The 21,019-nt window shown below is 38.0% G+C and overlaps 2 protein-coding genes across 2 annotated transcripts; one reads left to right on the forward strand and one right to left on the reverse strand.

The window, feature by feature from the left end:
• The first annotated feature begins 786 nt into the window (after positions 1–786).
• On the forward strand, positions 787–2,468 carry LOC105203324. Its single transcript, XM_039446611.1, has 3 exons — positions 787–1,178; positions 1,271–1,467; positions 1,555–2,468. The coding sequence occupies exons 1-3, from the start codon at positions 1,048–1,050 to the stop codon at positions 2,466–2,468; spliced, it is 1,242 nt and encodes a 413-aa protein (XP_039302545.1). The 5' UTR covers positions 787–1,047.
• A 35-nt stretch (positions 2,469–2,503) lies between these two features.
• On the reverse strand, positions 2,504–4,734 carry LOC120357973. Its single transcript, XM_039450133.1, has 2 exons — positions 4,286–4,734; positions 2,504–4,164 (listed from the first exon to the last, which is right to left on the reverse strand). Exons 1-2 carry the CDS (start codon positions 4,475–4,477, stop codon positions 2,626–2,628), a joined length of 1,731 nt encoding a protein of 576 aa, XP_039306067.1. The 5' UTR covers positions 4,478–4,734; the 3' UTR covers positions 2,504–2,625.
• Between the last annotated feature and the right edge of the window lie 16,285 nt (positions 4,735–21,019).

Raw genomic sequence — 21,019 nt, forward strand, 5'->3', positions numbered from 1 at the left:
TTTTATTAAATATTTTAAATGTATTATTTGTATATGACTGTGTGCTTAAACTTTTCTTTACTGTCTCCTCCTTTCTTAATTGCTTGACACTATCAACAAAATACTTATTAAATTTCTCTGCCATTTCCTCTGATTACTTATAATTTTATTACTATTGTTTAACTCCTTATATTTTGCATTACATTGACTTCTTCTTAACATCTTTTTTAATACTTTACACATTTGCTTCAGTTCCTTCTTATTGTTATCTAATCTCTCTATTAAATATTCTTTTTTAGTTTTTCTACAAACATTAACATATTTCGCATTTGCCGATATCGTTTCTAGTTCTCCTACAATTTATTAGTTCGAGCAGTTCTATATACCATATTTCTCTGCTTCATTAACGTATATATTTCCTCTGTAAATTATTGTTTCTCCTGCTACTTATTTTTTATTACCATCTTTATTCGGCGCAACTAAATCAAGACAGTTCACAATCGAACAACACACCTAACTATTTCATTGATATTATCCTCCTTCACTACCAAATTATCCTCAATTGCACTCAAAAAATTTGTTCTTTTCATTTATTCTCTTATAATTTCTCCTGATAATTATTCTGTCAGTTTCTTCAACCATTTTTTCTTTCCAGTATAATACTAATATGGAGTGATCTGTAATTTTCGGTTCATGCCAAACTTTCACTTTGACTTCAACATTTGAAAAAACCAGGTCTATTATTATTTCAGATGTTTTTACAATTGGGTTGTTGAAAAAAAATTATATATATATATTTTTTTATATAACGTGTATTAATAACACCAAAGCACAAAAATATAAAAAAAAATTTTTTGTGTAAACCTGTAAATTATTATTAATAATTTTATCGACGTAAAAATTCAAGTTTTGTCACGTGATTATGAAACGCTACGCGATTGGCGTACGGGCTCGTGACGTCACGATGTTACATGGTCACGCCGCGAAGACTGGATACGATGTGTATAAAATAAGCTCTCCGAAACGACTTATAATAAATTTGATCATTTAGCCGAATTTCAACGGAGAATGTGTGAACAAGGCTTCGTGAAAGCAAATAGCAATAATTTGCCGCAAATTAACATGTTTGCGGTGTTAGAATTTCTCAAAGATGATGATCGTTTCAATGCTCCAGAAATACGTTGTGCCAAAGCTTCATTGTAAGTATACGTTTTTAATAATTACGTTTCAATGTGTAACTGCTCATTCCAAATAACATTACTACGAGATTTTTATCGTAAATTATTTAAAGGAACTGTCGTGAGAGCTATGGAGATGCAGCTGTAGGTTATGTCCAAGTAAAACGTGAAGGAGACCTCTGCATTGTGAAATGTCGAGTATGTCCTGAACATAGGGTTCGGAGCAAAGCATATTCAACAACATTAATCATTAATGAAGCAACAGAGAAAATCATAGACGTTCAGTGTCATGATTGCGCAGCAGCAACAGGTATCTATGAATATATGCAATAAAAAGTGATGCGTTTTTACCTGTTCTCATTGCCATGCGTTCCTTAAAATTTGTCTTACATTACAGGTGGATGTAAACATGCTTTAGCAGTTGTCATGTGGGTACATCGAAGGAGCGAAGACCCTGCGCCTACAGAAATAGCATGCTATTGGAAAAAATCTCGTTTGTCAGGTGTAGGAACGACACTCAAATATGTCGAAGTCAAAGATTTAGGCATTCAGAAAGTACATAAACTAAAACGAACATCCATTCCCGATAATAGCACTTTCTTACACGACGTTCTAGAACTGGCAGAAAGTAAACAAATTGACTGTCAAATTTCACGACTACAGGTTGACTTGAAATGTCTGAAAACAAATAATTTATCGTTGCACAGACTCCTTTTAAAATTTCACTTAAATGGAGGTCTGATATCAGGAAATTTTCTTACTTTTGCCAGTTCTGAGATGACTCAAGTCTTATGCGATGAAGCTGAAAAATTGATACGAAACCAGAGTGATTGCCCACTGTGGTACGAACTCCGATACGGGAGAATTACAGCTTCTAAGCTGTACGAAGCAGCACATTGTACAACAGATAGTGGGTCGTTTGTTAAACAGGTAACAGGGGCGAGTAAGGTGCATGAAACAAGTGCAATGTTACGAGGAAAGGACTTGGAAAAACTGGTGCTGATAGAAGTAGAGCGCGAACTAGATACACGAATTAAGAGTGCTGGACTGTATCTATCACCAAATTATCCAGCTCTTGGTGCATCACCTGATGGTATGACCAACGAATACATTGTAGAAATAAAATGTCCTTCGAATGAAAAAGCGTTGGAAAGATTCTTGTCGAAAGATAAAATTATCAATCCTAAGTGCGTAGCACAAATGCAATTACAAATGTTAGCTACAGGAAAGAAAAAAGGATTATTTTGTGTGGCTGATTCGGCCTTTGAAAATACAAAAAAGTGCACATGCAGTGGCTTGCATACGATGTAGAAGTAGCACAGGATTTAGTCAAAAAGGCAATGCTGTTTTGGGAAAGAAATATATTTCCATTGTTATTATCTTCTGTACAGAAGTAAGGTATTAATGTATAAAACTGTATATGTAACAAAATATATAATATATTCAGAATTATTACTCACTTGTCATACTATTTTTTTATTATTGGTGAATGTAAATTTATTAACGCCGAGGCAATCACGATAATGTCATCAGTGTAAGATAACATACTATGGTTTATAACAGCATGTGGCTTTAGAAAATCGAATTCACGCAATCTCCCAATGACACGTTCTACGTGGATCCGTAAGCTAGCAATGCGCTTGGTTTCCAAAACCTCAGATTTCGTAGGTTTATGTGTAGACGATACGCTTGGTGGTTTTATTAACTTGCAATGTTTTTCTGCTAATAAAGATTTAATATTTTTAAAACCTCGATCCGCCATAACAGCACATTTTTCAGGAAGCTGATCTAGTATACCACACTTCTCAAACAATAATACATCTGATATTCTACCTCCATATCCAGTAGAAATGAAATTGATAAAGCCATCCTGTCCACAAGATATCAAATACTTTATCGTGTTACATTTTTTATATTCAGACCAAGTCAAGGCTTGATTTACGGGATCACTCGGTTTTTCGATTTGTATTTCCAGAGCATCTACTATGGACTGGACATGATTGTACGAGCTCCGAAAAGGAATAGGCAAAGTTTTTTTAACTAAGTCAGGATTTGGGAAGAAAATCAAAGTTTTTAGTAAGTGACTGAGTATTGGAACAGTTTTGTTGAAAACTATACTTGCATTACTAGGACTCATACAGAATTGTTCAGCCAGTCGTTCTAACGTATCTTGTCTTCTGATCTTCATTAAACATAACTGTATATTTTGGATACTTACATTACCTTTCGTGCTCAAAAGATGCAACAGTGATTTCCATTCGTTTGGAATCCCTAGGTACGCTTTCATGTTGGTACTTATGAAATAGTTTGTTACATTTAATATGTCACGTTTATATTTATTTGGGCTACTAGGATTATCGAGACTCGTTTGGTCGCTAAACATATAATAATCATGAGAACTACTTATATCTATCGATGTAGTTGTAGTGCTTGTCGATATGGTGTCATTTGCATAGGACATCTTAGAAATAATAGGTTTTGTCGGAGAAGTTGCAACATTCGTACAAATGGGTAATTTAATCGGAGAACAACATTCATTGACAGTCGATACTGGAATGTTGCACATTGTATAAACGCTACGATAATGTGGTCGAATCTTGACCTGTACGCCAACACTGTGCTGCATCATGGAAGTCTGTATTCCGACGTCTCTTCTTGTATCCGCTACTTCTTGTATTTCACACACAGTGAAAGTTTGTTCAGCTCGAGATTTGAGACCGAGTTCATTTATCGCAGGCTTATTTAGGGCAGCAGTTATATTGAAATCCCTTATATTCTGTTCCGATGCATCTGCAGCATTTGTCGAAGAAGACTCGAATGTTTCTGTAAAGATCTCGTTTATTTCCGCTCGTCTTTGTCGTTTTTCTGCTACTATACGTGGAGTTGAGCATGTTCTACGTTTACGGTCGGGCTGGCATTCGAATTTATGTGGAATAACGTTTTTTCTAATTTTTACTGGACCTCCCATCATCATGTGATACTGATAATTTTTCATATCCTCTCGCAGCTATAAATATAAAACATTTTTGATGCAGTTACGAAATTAGGTTAAATTATTAATAGATGAAATCCTATCAAAAAAATAATAATTTAAAAATTTAACATATACTTAGGCTGCAAAAACTTACATTGAAATGGTCTTCACAGCAAAAGAAGTTCGATTTGCTGTTTTTTAGGTTATCTCTCCGAACGGCATTAAACCATTTTTTACGAAGGTTCACGTCTTGTGGTACTGTCGCGAACACTTTATTTGGTGTACTTTTTGTTGTACTACCACAGAGAGGGACGAAACACGTTCTATACGTTTTAATTGTTGCCATTTCTATTAAAAACTCAAAATCTCAACAGATATCGTATACGGTATGTAACATTGTGACGTCACAGACGGCTCGGGTAACTTCGGGCGTGATCGGCGCGTCATCGGCTATGAGTTTAAAGTAATATTTTATAAAATCTACATCTCCGTTAATATTACGAAAAAAAAGCACTTTTTTTCTATAAAACATATGCATATAAACTTTCTAAATATTAAAAAAAAAAATTACGTTCAAAAACCCAATTCTGGTCGGCTCCTTGACCAATTGCTTCAATCCCACAGAATGCATACTTCGTATCAATTTTCCCTGCGTATAGTTACCTAGCTTTAAATCAATATTAAGAGAGCTAGAGTGAGAGAGAGAGAGAGAGAGAGGGGGGAGAAGAGGGTACGTGTTTGTGTGTATATGTGTGTATGTGTGTGCGCACATATGTGTATGTGCACATATGTTTATGCTTTTATACAATAGAATAATTCTCATTGTCAGTTGATCGCAAAAGTGCCCTGCGTAAGCGCCCGCGTCGGACGGTGAATTGCGCCGCCTGTCTACCATGTCTACACGGCCAGTGATTCACTAAATTTATTCTCTTATAATTCAACAAGTAAGCTTTGGACAAAATTTTCGTATAGGAAAAATCGTCTTAGAATTTACCCAAGAACACGTCTTTACAGGGACATATGGGTCGTTCTAAATCATCCTGTAAAACTGCCAGTACTGAAAATCTATAGTTTACATTACGTATCTATAGATTTTTACTGACTATGAATTTCAGAAAGCAATTCCTGAAAAGATCTGTTAAGATGAATGGTAATTTGGAGGCTGAGACTAAGACAGTGTAAAGACAATATATTTTATATTGTTGTTACTTGCATTATCTTAGATAATTTGAAAAAGACAATATTTTGTTGTCTAAGGTAAAGATGAAAATAATATACATTATAATAATTTTGATGAAGAAAAAATAAAGCTATTTCTTTAATTAAATGATTATCTAGGTACTTTTATAGAGATAACGGCAAACAAAGCTAATATTTTTAGAATGATATACGTATTATGATATGTTTCGCATAAATTATCGATACCTTACAATGATTCGAAGTATATGCTAAGAACGGACGGGATCCGATAGCGCACGGTGCAATTGCCCACGTCCCGATAGCACACGTCAAATTTAAAATAATTCCCGATAACTCACGTCTCTTTAGCACACATTCCGATAACTCACGAAGTAAAACGCGTATCTGCCCAATAACGCACAAAGTAAAATGCGCACGTGCTCGATAACTTACGTCTCGATAGCGCCTCTTTAACACATGTCTCGATAGTCCACGTCTCTTTAGCGCACGTCTCGATAACCAACCTCTCTTTAGCGTATGTCTCAACAGCCCACGTTTCTTTAGCACACATTTTAATAGCCCACTTTTTAGCACATGTCTTGATAGCTTATGTCTCTTTCGCGCACGTCTCGATAGCGCACGTCTTTTTAGCGCACGTCTCGATAGCCCACGTTTTTTTAGTACACGTCCCGATAACTCACGAAGTAAAATGCGCACCTGCCCGATAACGCACGTCCCAAAACAAGTTTAATTAGGCGCATTCGGCTTAATTAGCTTTATTTCATGACTATATTCATGTACACTTTAATCATAATAGTTGGAATATTTGATGCGTTGTATTCATATGTGTATAATGTATGACATTTCACTTTCAGCATTTACAAAACACGTGCGTTATTAAAGTAACTAATTATAAAACATGAAGCAAATGTTCCAGTAACTCTCACATTCATTTTACAGGGTTTCAATATTATTTTCATTAATTCAACCAAAAGACATAACCTGATAACCTCACATCTGTCAAACTACATGAGAATGAGCGAGCATAAAATATACATTTACATTAAATGAATGCAATATAAATATGCTGTGATTAACAGACAACTTATTTATACTGTTTATTTATATTGCTGCATCTAATATTTTACGCTCAATCATTCTCATGTAGTCTGACAGGTGTAAAATTATGTCCTTTAATTTTATTAATGAAATAAGTGTTAAAACTATAAAATTAATGTGAGAATTACCAGAACGTTTGCTTCATGTTTACTAATTGATTACTTTAATGATCCACGTGTATTGTGTATGTAAATGCTGAAAATGAGATATCATACATTACACACATATGAATGCTACACTTCAAATTTTCCAATTGTTCTTGAAGTGTACATGAATATGGTCATAAAATAAAGTTAATTAGGCCGAATGCGCGTGATTAAACCTGTTCATATCTTTCTTTCTTTCTCGAGTGCGTATGTCGATCACTTTTCTCATCTTATATGTATTTATGTATGTACACTTCAATCACAACAAAATTTGAAGCGCAGCATTCATATATGAGTAAAGTATGACATGTTATTTTTAGCATTTAAAATAGACGTGGATCACGAAAGCATTAAATTAGTAAACATGAAACAAACGTTCTAGTAACTGTCACATTTCTTTTATATAGTTTTTTATTTATTAACATTTATTTCATTAATTAAACCAAGGGACATCCCATACAGCACAGAGAGATTGCAGGAACATTGCAGAATGATTTTATTGAAACATTATAATATTACATATTAATTGCGAAACATTGCGGCAACGTTGCTGGAAGATTGCAGCAACATTAAGATCTCCACTTTTTGAAATATTGCATTGAAACATCTCAGCAACATTGCAATGTTATGCATTTTTCCAAAACATTTACATAAATATTATTGCACCACACAATTCCAATGAACAAAACAATATTTTTGTAACATTAAAAAAATTTTTGCAAAAAAAATCTCGGCAATTTTTTTTCGGAAATTTTCATGCGGTCACTCATCCAAGTCGCGACTCCAGTGAACGTTGCTTGATCTCCGTGACCGCTGCGAACTGATCCTTCATGATGACCTGTAAACACTTATATAACTGGTAGATCGGGTCAATATACGTTATCAAAAAAATGAAATATGTATAATTAAACCTGTTTAAACTTCCCGCGTGTGCCGCGTGTCGCGCGTGCAGTTGCACGTTGGTATGCCAATATGGGTGCGCTAGGCGCATGACGGGTGGAGGTTGGCAACACTAACTTCTTCGCCCGTTGTCGGACGAGAGGAGCGTGCATGTGCTAGCCTTACTGCGCCTTTGTACGATGATTGTTTGATTTCGAGTCATTTTTGTGTATTGGAAGTGTTCGTTTGATTTGAGGAGATCATTCGATTTGCTCTACGCATTGTATTTGGTTTTCTTGCCATTAAGGCGCAGGTTGCCGTTCGGGCGGAGAGAGAGAGAGAGAGAGAGAGAGAGAGAGAGAGAGAGAGAGAGAGAGAGAGAGAGAGAGAGAGAGAGAGAGAGTGAGAGAACGCAAGGTTCTATTCACAGATTAGAGAACACACGGTTCTCTTCGCAGATTTTACATATGCGTTCTTTTCTGGCCATTCGGGCGTAGTCTGCAGTTTAGGCAGAGAGAGAAGAGAATGCAAAACTCTCTTATCCTAGGTGCAAGCCTAACATACCGTTTGTTTTCTGTTCCTGAACTCTCTAAATAAGTGTACACTTAAAATGAAATAGATAGATGTTTCAAAGTTAGCGAAAACAAGAAGGAACGTTCCAGTGCAGTCTAGTGCAGAAACAGAAAACAAGCCTATACAGCCGCTCGGGCGTCGATTGCCTCACAACGCAATAAAAAGAGATAAGGTCTTTCTTTTCTATAGATCATTCTACTACATGTAGAGAGAGAGAGAGAGAGAGAGAGAGAGAGAGAGAGAGAGAGAGAGAGAGAGAGAGAGAGAGAGAGAGAGAGAGAGAGAGAGAGAGAGAGAGCAACATTCACCTTAGTACGTGTTATAGAGGGAACGAGATAGAGTGCAACGCTCTCATGCCAGTACGGTTGTTATTAACTTATAGTTAATTAACGCCTCCTATTAATTAATCACTTATCTATTTTTTCAGCTTATCTTCTGATGCCTTAATATTTTTATTTTTTTTTATTCTTATCGCAATCATCATGAGTCGATTGAGTCTCATCTGGCAGAGCTATACAGATCTAATGTTTTGTCGGATTGACTGTGGAATTTGGCAAATACACGAGGCTCACATTACTATATCTATTTTCTACAACATTATTATTTTGCATAATTTTACATCACTTACTTTGTAACAGTGAAGAAAAAACAGATAAACAATATATTACATTACTAAGAATAAATTTGTGAATTATACTATCTGATAATCTATGTTTGAACGTTACTTATGTTATTGTATATTTAGTAGAGTCACTTCTTCAATTTCACTGTCACTTGTTTTAACAAAACCACAGTATTTATATAAACAAATATAAAATTATAGTTTTTTTTACTAATTTCGCAAATGCAGAATAACATCTGGAACTTTTCTGTTATTTGTTTAAATAAGAATGCAATTAGAAAATATATATATCAATATAATACAATAATTAAATTAAATATAAAAAAAATTTTTTATTAAAAAAACAATTAAAAATATTGTTTGTTCATTAGGATATACAGGGTGATTCAGAACGACCCATGTGTCTCTGCAAAGACGTGTTCTTGAGTAAATTCTAAGACGAAATTTCCTCTACAAAAATTTTGTCCGAAGCTTACTTTTTGAATTGCAAGAGGATAAAGTTAGCAAATCATGGGCCGCGTACACATGGTAGACAGAGGCGGCGTAACTCACCGTCCGACGCGGGTGCTTACGCGGGGCACCCTTGCGATCACTGTTTGACAATTATTCTACCGCACGAAAACATAAAACACATAAGCATACGCGCGCATACAAATACACACACACACACACACACACACACACACACACACACACACACTTCTATCTCTGTCTTTCACTTACCTTGTAAAGATTTGACGTTTTTACTGTTGCTACTTGAATGAATTTCACGATCGTGGAGAAGTAACATAAAGACCCCTCACGTTCTTGTGTGACAAATTAACGTCGAGAAATACACCAAGTTTGTTACTCTTGTAAAAATTGAATCGCAAAACTTGTTACAATTTCACGGATTTACTCACACACTTGATGGATAGCACAAGAACAGCACAAGAAGTTTGCAAACGATTCTATTATTTTATTATTATTAATCAGTATTAATAGTTAATTTTAAGTCGAATAATTACTCGACTTGAAATCACTTGAAATAAGAACGCGCAAAATACACAACCCAACCTGACCTGACGCGAAGACTGGCGCCTGCATACCGCGGGAACGCTTGTCGCGCGGCAAAAATAACGCGGGGTCGCGGGGACGCGGAAACGTTTGCGCGGCTCTGTCTACCATGTGTACGCGGCCCATGATTTGCTAACTTTATCCTCTTGCAATTCAAAAAGTAAGCTTCGGACAAAATTTTCGTAGAGGAAAATTCGTCTCAGAATTTACTCAAGAACACGTCTTTGCAGGGACACATGGGTCGTTCTGAATCACCCTGTAGATTTCTTCATATATGGACTTATTTCATCTATTGATATCAATATTTATGTTTCTCAACAATACTATGATGCACACAGCACTACGGGACTGCATGCTTTTTCTAGACGTCTTAGAATCAACATTAGAAGGATGTCTGCAGACGTCTATGCAAAGTCGATTTGCAGTCAACTCTGAAAGTCTGACTTGGATGAGTCGACTTACAGTCAACATATGAACAGTTGTCCTGTTAGGGAATGTGTAGAGATTCAGCGGAAAATTTAATAACATCGCCCGACCTTAGTTACTAAATGTGGATGAATAATTATGGATAAGTTAAATTAATATGTTATTATACGCGAATATTCTGCTTTGGCTCTTTATTGCCATTACTTTATTAAAAAATTATGATATTGCAATGTTTCCGGAATATTACTGGCATATGCCATGAGATGTTACAGGCATATTGTTAATTTATGTTTCTGCAATGTTGCTGCGATTTTCTGTGCTGTGTGGGGTATTTCACACTCGCTCATTCTTATGCAGTTTGAAAGATGGGAGATTATGAGGTTATGTCTCTTGGTTGTGTGACGATGCATCCCGAAAAACAGCGAACACCTTCGGGAAAAGTCGCCGGGCTATAACCGGGGACACCGCGGGTATTCATTTTTAAACATACATACTAGAAATACCGCCTGGCGGCAACCACCAGGGAAGACGCGCCGAGCCGGCGCGCACGCGCACTCGGAAGACACGCGGTCTTCCCTACTCCGACGACTCCGCCGTCAAGCGCCAAAAAATAACGGGGGTGAGCGGAGTCGATAGGTATAAGTAGGGCCGTTTCTCGAAGAAACGAAGACTCCGTCACCAGCCAGCATCTCAATTTGATCCGCTGCGCCAATAACATTTCGCTCTAAAAATTGGAATAACAATCAAAGCGTGCTTGGCCGCAGCGAGTACTCCGCCTCCGACGACTATTCTCTCTAGCATACAGCCATCTGGAAAACAAAAACCCGTGAGTAGTCAAGAGTCTTGGCCGGCGACCGGAATCCCCGATTCCCGGAAGCTAACATCCTCGTAAACCTTACGACACTTACAACACCGAGATTGCCGTGTTCGGGGTCCTGGGTTAAGGTTCTTGACAGGGTGTCGCACTTCCAGACCTACCGATCCCGTTGCTTCCGCCATTGCACGCTGGAGATTGTCCTGCCTGTGAGACGTACGGAATTGGGCTAGCCTTCGGACCGCACTGTGGGCCACGCCCACCGTATCGTGCACACGAAAACTTTGCGTGCAATAGACCGCGTTCGCGACCTACCTCCGCGATCCACGTTTGTAAATACGTACTTGTAAATATTCTGTAAATATGGTTACTGTCCGTCCATGCTACTCCGTAAATCTACCGCACTTGTAAACGTCACTGGTTCCACTGTACCTACTGAATCCGTTTAAAATACATGTTTAAATATTAGATACACGCGTTCTCAGTATTTCATTGCTACTTCCCGTCTTTCCTTCTCTCGCTACGAACCATTTCCGCGGCCTTAAGCCGAGAAAACCGACGAGCAAATCCGCGCGCGAAAAATCGGTAAATTACATAGCGCCCGAACAGAGACCAGACCGGAAGAAGGGAAAGGCCACCGGCTTAAAAAGCTGAATTTACGATCTATTCAAAAATGTTCTACTTAAAGAGATGGAGACGTTAGAACTAGACATGGAGGGTAACCTCGATACCTCCCCCCCTCCCTCCCACCGGTAGCATATAAGTCAATACGTAGACGAGAACCTAGACTTGTTCCGCGCAACAGCACTTTCCCCCGCGACTAAATCGCCGACGACTAAACCGATGACTACAACTACGCGACGACCGCGACGACCGCACTCACCGTACTGCTTCTTTGACCGCCACTACTGACTCAACAACACGCGACTCCCACAGTACTTCCAGACAGATTTACCCCCGTCAAGATTATGAACTAAATGCGGAAATGGGAGGTACATTTCGATGAGAAGGTCCCGTGGGCTTTTTGGAGCGAGTCAAGGAGCTACCGATTACGATTTTACAGACCGCCAAATCCTGCTAAGGTTGCCGGAACTATTAAAAGAAAACGCGCTATTGTAGTATAGAAATTCGCGGGACGCCTGGGACGATTGGCATGATTTTGTCAGTGACTTTAAGGCCACTTATCTACTGCCACGCTACCATAGCTATCTGCTTCGAGAGATACGCAACCGCGTGCAAAAAGAGACGGTGAACCGTACTTCAAATATGCGACGGCCATTTTCTCGCTGATTCAAAGAGCGGAAAATTTCTCCACCAAAAAAAAGTCGACCAGTTGTACGACAATATACGCCCTGAATTCCAATTGCACGTACGACGGGCCGACGTTCACACTTCCGCCGAGCTGTCTACTTTGTGGAGATTGAGCGAATACAGGAACACTGTCGAATGCTCCTCTTTGGCCAAGCCCGAGAACGCAAAGCCCCGTCGCCGCCGCGACGTATAACCGGAACAAGTGCTGTTGGGCTGTAAACAGCGAGGCCATACGTGTTTTGAATGTTGCCGGCTACCGTAAAAATTCTGCTCGCAATGCGGCAAAGATGGTATGCTGATCCGCGACTGCCACCCGCCCGCGGGAAACGATGTCAGGACTGGCGACACTCCGGCCGCTCCCCGGTCCTCCGAATAAAGTTTTTGCTTGGCCGCATCTAACCGTGCGCCTACGCGACCAAACTATCACGGTGCTTCTCGGGATCGGAAGTATCGTTTGTTAACCTCGTCATCGCTCGCCACGCCAAAACACTTGGTTTTAAGATACAGCGCAAAAATAATGCCGTACAGCTGGCTGACGGACAGTCGGTGAACCTGTCCGGCCATATACACCTGACCGTGACAATCGGACGTTGACGTATTCAACACCAGTTCCACATAATGTCAAGCATGGAAACCGCCATGCTTCTCGGTATAGACGCGTGGGCTAAGATAGGCGCGCCTATACTTGCCCCACCCGCTGGATAGCAAGGTCGCAAAAAAAGCAACGCGGTAACCGATGAATCTGCGCCGCTCACGCCCACCGAATCAGTCGAGCTGAGCAGCTTACTCGCAACCAAATTACCGCTGTTGGAGGGTGTGGCCGACCCTATATCAATAACGCAGCACGTCATCCGGTTAAAATCCACAAGCCTATTAAATAACGATACCGGTCTCGAAATCCCACTATGCAAGTTTGATGCCAAAGTTACGACGATATTATCGAGCGTTTGTGTAACCCGTGGAGCTCCCCTATTGTGATAGTAAGAAAAAAAGACGGGAAATTTTAGTTCTGCATCGACTTCCGCCACGTCAACAATGCTACCGAGCCGGACACGTATCCCCCCCCCCCAGATTACTGCCACGCTCAACAAACTACGCAGCGCCCAATTTCTATCCATCCTAGATTTAAAAAAACGGTTACTGGCAAGTACCGTTATCCTCGGCAAGCCGACCAATAACTGCATTCACGGTACCCTGTAAAAGACTGTTCCAGTTCAAATAATGCCGTCCGCCTGCACTCCGCGCCCGCCACCTTTCAACGTCTGCTCGATTCCGTGCTAGGAACCGATCTCAAGCCCTGCGTACTGGTCTACCTCGACATCATTGTCGTCAGTGCCACATTCGAGGAACACCTACAGACGCTGCACGAAGTCTTTCGACGGCTCTGCAAAGCCAAGTTACGGATCAACCCGGAGAAATGCCGATTTTGCGTAGGACGGCTTAAGTACCTTAGACACATTGTCGACCGGGACAGTATCCGCACCGTTCCCAAAAAAGTCAAAGCTGTTACCGACTGGCCGCCGCCCGCCACCGTCAAGCAAGTTTGACAGTTCATCGGCGTTGCCTCGTGGTTCTGCCGATTCATACAAGTCTTTGCCATCGTAGCCGCGCCGCTAACTGCGCTGACAAGAAAGCACGCGAGATGGGAATAGGGCGTCGAGGAGGAAACAGCGTTTCAGGCGCTAAAGAACATCCTCACCTCCGCCCCGGTACTAACGTGTCACGATTTCTCCAGACAATTTTTCTTACAGACTGACGCTAGTAACACCGGTCTCGGAGTCGTATTAACACAATTTTTTCCGGAGGAAGAATGTGTGATAGCGTGCGCGAGCCAGATACTAAATTAGGCTAAACAGAATTACAGTGCCATCAAACGCGAGTGCTTGACCATAATCTGGGGGATACGCCGGATGCGCGAATATCTTGAAGGGTACCCGTTTACCGTCGTCACAGACTACCAATAGTTACGGTGGTTACAAAAATTAGACGCGCTCATTGGACGAATAGGACGGTGGGCGTTTGAACTACAGCAATATGACATCGAAATTAAATATCAAAAAGGCGCTTTGAACCGCGTCGCGGACGCCTTATTACGGCAACCAAGAAACGCCGCGGCAAATCTCGACCTGACAGATCGCTGGTACCGGGGTGTGCTACACGCCACACAAGAAAATCTCGCCACGCAACCCAATTTCATGACGCGAAGGAAAATTGTATCGTCATGTCCTGCATAGCTTGGACTAAAGAATCGCCGGTTGAAGATCAGTGGAAACGCTGCGTTCCACGCGCCGAACGACCGGAAATCCTCCGCAGAAACAACGACGACGCGATCGCGGGCCACCTTGGCGTAGCTAAGACAATCACACAAATCGCCCGGGCATACTATTGGCCGGGGATGTTCAGAAAAATTGCCACGTACGTAAAAAAATGTGAAAACTGCCTACAAAATAGAATAACGTAGACCTGCCGGTAACATGCACACAACAAACGTTACTTGACTTTGGCAACAGGTTACAGTAGATTTCGTAGGTCCCCTCCCCTCTTCTAGGCAAAGCCACACGTGGCTATTAGTCATGCAGGATAGATTTTCAAAATGGACGTAACTACGACTTCTCTGACAATCGACAACACCCGTTGTAACCCGCGGTATCGCGGATCAAGTCTTATTACGCCACAAATGTCCGGAGAGTATTATTTCCAACAACTGGACTCAACTAAAATCGAAACAATTAAGAGAACTGTTACGCGCCTGTGCACCGAATCCGACATGTGTGCACGTCAACACACGCGCCGCATTGTAACCCAGTAGAACGGACAAACTGCGTTATCAAGACAATGATCGTACAGTACGTAGATCGCAACCACTGTAACTGGGACGAGAGAAACCCCAAACTGCAACTGGCTTACAGTACGGCGCCTCACAAGGCAACCGGTTATACACCAGCCTTTCTAAATCTCGAATGAGAAATAATCACCCCCGCTCTCATCAACAAAGCAACGCCCTCTCCCACCTCGCCGCCTGACACAACACGCCGCTACCTCGAGGAGGTCTTTGAATTAGTACGCATACATCTCGCGCGCGCGTTTCAAATTGTTTAGTTACACATACTTTCTCATTGTTTTTACACTTGAGCCTATTACTACACAAATGTATGCATATACACTCGAGTGTTTTTTCGTAATTTAACTTTTTATTTAGTTGTACAGTGTGTTGCATTGATGCCTGGGGTACCAATTTTAAGAACCACGTTTCTTTCTTAGTTATTTTTACGTTCATGACCAAATGCTGTTGTCAACGATCACCGCAGCATTCAGTTATGAACATAAAAATAATCAAGAAAGAAACGTGGTCCCTAAAATCGGTACTCCAGGCATCAATGCAACGCACTGTACGCTCTTCGAGTTATGCAAAGTTAAACAATAATATGGAATTTTGTTTAATATGGTTTTATAACATTAGAACTACGACCGCGGTCAAAATGATCGTTTCAGTTTTTCTATTAACTTTATAATTAATCTATTGCTTGTAGAGTCTTGTAATTTTGTGAATGTGCATGAATTTTGCTTTTATAAAAGTTGAAAAAAAGAACTAATTAATTTATGTAACTAAATAATTTTTCTACGTGGATATATCTATAACGACGGTTGAGGTCAAATTGATCAATACTAAAAATTGAGCATTTGTCAGCCAATAGGAATTGAGTCGTTAGAGAGTGTAGTTACACCTCTTCTTTCACGATTTTCCCTCATTTGGCACATATATGCACTGGGCAGTACTCGCAATGAAATACACATTTCGAGCCAATTTCTGAGACAACGCCTATCTTCTATTGTTCGAGACTCGACGGCCGAGCCGCCAATCGCCCTTGAGTATACAAGGTGATTATTAATGAATGTTCCCACTGTTTACCATTGAAACACGCATTTGTAATTTCTAATATAATAATATGTTAGAAATACGTATCCGTCGGTAAATCATGCTCCAATGGTAAAAAGTGGGAACATTCATTAATAATCACCCTGTATAGCGTTCCACGTTTTGTAGTTACATAAACGATTAAATAAAGACAATTTATTTATTTAAATGTCCGCTTAATACCTGGGTATGTACCTGATAATTATTGTTAAAATTATAATAATTTAAACGCTAAATTTTAATGAGCGGTTAAATTGACCTTTGCCGTGGTTTTAGGTAGAGAAATTTTACCGTAGTTCTATTGTTAAGCAAGTTTTTCATATCAAAATATTTCTTCAATAAATCAATTGTTACTCTGAAAGACTGTGTTTAGAAATATTACAGATATTACTTTATGTTTGTTGTTTAAATGGGAATAAAATAATATTTTTAATGATATCCCTAAAGTTTTTGAACTCGGGAAAATTTTAAATCAAGAACACTCTATTCGATGGAAAATTAAAAATATATAATTTTGTAACAAAATGTTGTGTTGATTTTTAAAAAGTTATTTTTGGCCTAGCTATATTATCACCACTTTTTCTTCCACTGATTATGTAGTGCGTCACATTTTTACAAATCACGTCCTAAGTAAAGAATATTTTATTATTTTGAGTCTAGACTCTGTTAAACAACACTTTGACGAATATAGTCATTCAAGTTTTAATATAAAATATTGATTATAAACAAAATTAAACAATAAAATATAAATAGGTGTTATATTACCTTCTTTTCTACTGCAATTAATTCATGCACGTGACAAGAATGCTAGAAAAGAAAGTAGATTATTTTCCAATAATTAATGATAAAGCTATTTTCCTAATCAGAAATTGCTGTTTGCGCGTGCTTGGAAGTAAGTACAATTGGAAAATACATATTCGCGCGATGTGCATGTACATCATGCACTAAGGTCTCGACAGTCTCTAAATCGCGTGCGACGCGTGAACACGTTAATCCATCATCGAGGAACCTTGACCTTCCTACGCCGCCATAAGGCGTCTTTTCGTGATCTAATCGTAGCGCAAACCTAAACACGCTCACGTAAGAAATTCCATCTCACTCGCATTTCCATTTGGTCGGATAAACTTAGAACCATATTTACACGGAAGCTAATAAAATCCTAGTTGTAATTTTGTAATCGCAAAAAAAGTTATAAGGATAATTCTATTCAAAAATAATTCATTAAATAATTTAAAAAAAATAAGAGAATAAAGTTTTGTTTGATATTTGATATTTGAGGCAAAAATCTTCCCAAAAGTTTCTATTCGTTTTTAAGTCATAAGTAAAAAAATGTTGATACCTCGATTTTCCATTATTTTTTTCAAGTTACAACAAATTGCACTTTATCACTTCATGAGAATTCTGACTAAAAATAAAAATAAAATTTATTAATTAAAAAGAATCAGAATAACGCACAAATTAATTTTTTATAACATTAAATTGTTTTTTACTCTCGACTGTATCTAAAATTTTTTTAAACAATTTCTAAAATTTCTTGTATTGTTTAATAACGTTAAAAATAAAAATATATATACATAATATATTTGAAATATGTGATTGAATGTACTAAGAATGTAATAACAAAATTAATTATTTATTTATAGAAGTCGTACATATAGACTAAAAATAGACAAGTTATGCTATCGAACGAAGGTCAAACGATATATCTTGTATCCTGGAATACCCGAATAAAATCGTTCCCTTCTTTACGACGTCCAGCTATATTTGGCGAGGAACTTATCGTTTATTAAAAAATAGTACAAAGACAGTTGCATGTGTTCGCATGTTTTATTAATAGTATTCGACCAGACTTTGTCGATAATCAAGAGTTTATCCGTGGTAAAAAGGTTACCGTCGTTACGCGACTTAAAATAACTGGAGGTGTATGTCGAGTTGTAACCGATAAGTTTGCTTTTATTTTCGCTTTTATTTACATACGAGCGTAGTTACATACTTGTCATAGTTAATATGAATGACGGTTACCCTTCAGTCAACTTGAAGTTGAAATACACATGCACACACTCACGCAAGCAGATATATTATTTAAAAATATAATACGTGTTAATTATGCATGATTGTAAACTTCATCTAAATCTTCCATATTTTTTGCTTGTATTGAAAGTTTGTTGAATCTGCGATACAATAAAAGCGAGATTCTCGTAACAGTACATTTCTTCTCTGAAACACGTATTCTTAGCATTTAGACTATCGAGCCGTACTTAGCTCATTGAGTTCATTCATTATCACATCTTGCGCAAAAAATTCGACAAAACGTACTTGCTACGTTAGCGAGAATCCAAAAATAGTTCTTGATAGCTCTCTTCTGCACCTTCCCTGCCCCTCCATCCTTCTTGAGCGACTTTTCGTGTAGCTAGGTCAAATCGATGGAAATCGACAAGTGCATCACCAGTTACGCTCGAATCTAGGTAAGTCGATTTCATCGCGAATAATCCGCGCGTGGCTTTTCGCGCGTGTGTGTAAACGATATACACGCACACGTACATGTGTATATGTACCTCCATGCGGAACATGTGCAAGGGAAGGAGCGGATGGAGGAGTAGATGGAAGCGCAAAGACGATACGCGCGGGGGTGCGGTAAAGGAACGAGAGTGTTATATAAATAGAAGCGGTCAATGCTGCTATGGGAACACTACACACGGTCACGCGGTGGGGTAGATGGGTTGCGCAGGGTGAGTGAAATACCTCACTCGCAATTCATTAGTCCGCATTTAGCATGTGCTTGAGCACTCAAGATTTTGATATGTTGCGCAAATTATAACTTGAGACTGCGAATCAATTGTTGACAAAGGGACAAGGATAGATACAGAACAGGGATATATTGAATAGAAGCAAATTTTATAAATGTTATTTTGTCAGAATTATTGCTCATAAACTCAGCCTTAAGTTTCTTAAAAAATGAACTGAATACAACTATATATATTTATCTTTAGAACATAAATACTACAATTTCCATGGCTGACACTGATCCCAGTATATCTGTCCTTGTCCATTTGATGAGAGCGATGCGCATGTATCGATTATAATAGTCTAGAAATCCTTAAAAATTGAAAATTTGAAATATTGTAAAGATATGTTGTTAGGCAAATATACGCGATTATCATCTCACAAGAGCGCGTAGACATACTTCAAGTAGACAAACAGTGCCGTAAATAGGATGTTGCCGTCGATGTTCCCGCACCGGGTGCAATTGTCAGGGGAGCGCTGTCGCAATAAAAAATAATTTTTTTAAAATAAAAAATATGAAAAAGTTATTCGAAAAAATTTGGTGAAAGATATATTTGTCAACGTATTCATATCTGTTCAAAATTTTGACACCCACCAATAGAGTAAATCCAAGTTTACAATTAAAAGATGTCGCGGTAAATAGGAGAAAGGAGTAAAAATGATACAGAGATTGACCAAACAGATTTAAAACACCAGAGATGAAAATTTACAGAAAATGTTTGATAGATATAGGATTAGAGGGTGATTTTGTGAAGACAAAAGACGAAAGCAGGGTATACATGTATGATATGTAACAACCAAAAAATATTTTTGAATTAAAATTTTTGAAGTAACAGACACCTTATTATCTCATCCCCAATGGAGGTTCAAAAAGCTATATAATATTACTGTACATTTTAATTTTTTATTTATTCATAATGTGTGTTTAAAGAACATTACCGCCGAAAACCTCAAAAAACAAGCAGTAGAATTAGCACTTAAATACAAAGATGACATCAAATCAGCAGAATTTTCAAGTGAATTAGAAACTTTGATTTCAAGCTTATACATTTTTTGCTGACTCCAAATCCATATATTCTTTAAATTTTTTCAAAGCATTTCATCAATTTTCATTAGCAGAGATTTGTTCAAATGTCGATATATATAGCTTTAAGAATATTTTTAACGCTACCATAGCTTATTTAGTTTGATAAATATGTTTATAATAATCAATAAATATATTTATAACAATGAATAAATATATTTATAATATAGTAACTAAAAGATAATAATTAAAACAATATCTTTTCAAAATTTAAAAAAAAAAACTATATACGAAAAAAAAACAAAAATCAAGAAGGAGTGTAGTATAGACCGCCTCCACGTGGTACATTCTGGATAACGTATTTATTACGATAAAATAATCTACATATATATACATACATATATATATATATATATATATATATATATATATAATATTTGAAAAGATAGGGGGGGAGTGGCGCAAAATGTTGAATTCGCACCGGATGTAAAAATGATTAGTTACGACACTGTAAAAAAGGATTAAATGTTAATTACATTTTGGAATATAGAAATTGTCTTTGTGGCACTTCCATTATACAACACACAGTGTCCTTTATTTCTGCTTTTCATCACAGTGCGCCGTTTTTAGACTTTTTGTCTGTTGTTTAAATAAAATTAATCATTGGCTGCATTCAGCAGAAAAGCAGCTGTTGTAAAATTCTTAGATGCGATTGGTTCCTGCTGGATCTAAATGCACAAACCAATCATATTAAAAAATTTTACTACAGTTGCAAAGCTGCTTTTTTTGCTGAACGCGGTCATTTTCTATGTATTTTTGTGTGTTGAATACGAATCCGGCAAGCAAATTGCTTCGTCACGTCAGGTTTTTGAGAAAAGTGAAGTTAAACATGTCGAAAACAATGTTTTTTGACATATTCGTGATTTTTTTGTTAGCAAAGTGAATTTTTTTATACTTCTGCTTACACCATCTTAATAATCAACTTTTACCTTTAAAATGGATTTTTTTTTAAGTCACAGAGAAGAAGAGGCTATTGTGG

This window comes from Solenopsis invicta, chromosome 1 (genome assembly GCF_016802725.1).
Source record: "Solenopsis invicta isolate M01_SB chromosome 1, UNIL_Sinv_3.0, whole genome shotgun sequence".
In the NCBI taxonomy this organism is placed as follows: Eukaryota; Metazoa; Arthropoda; class Insecta; order Hymenoptera; family Formicidae; genus Solenopsis; species Solenopsis invicta.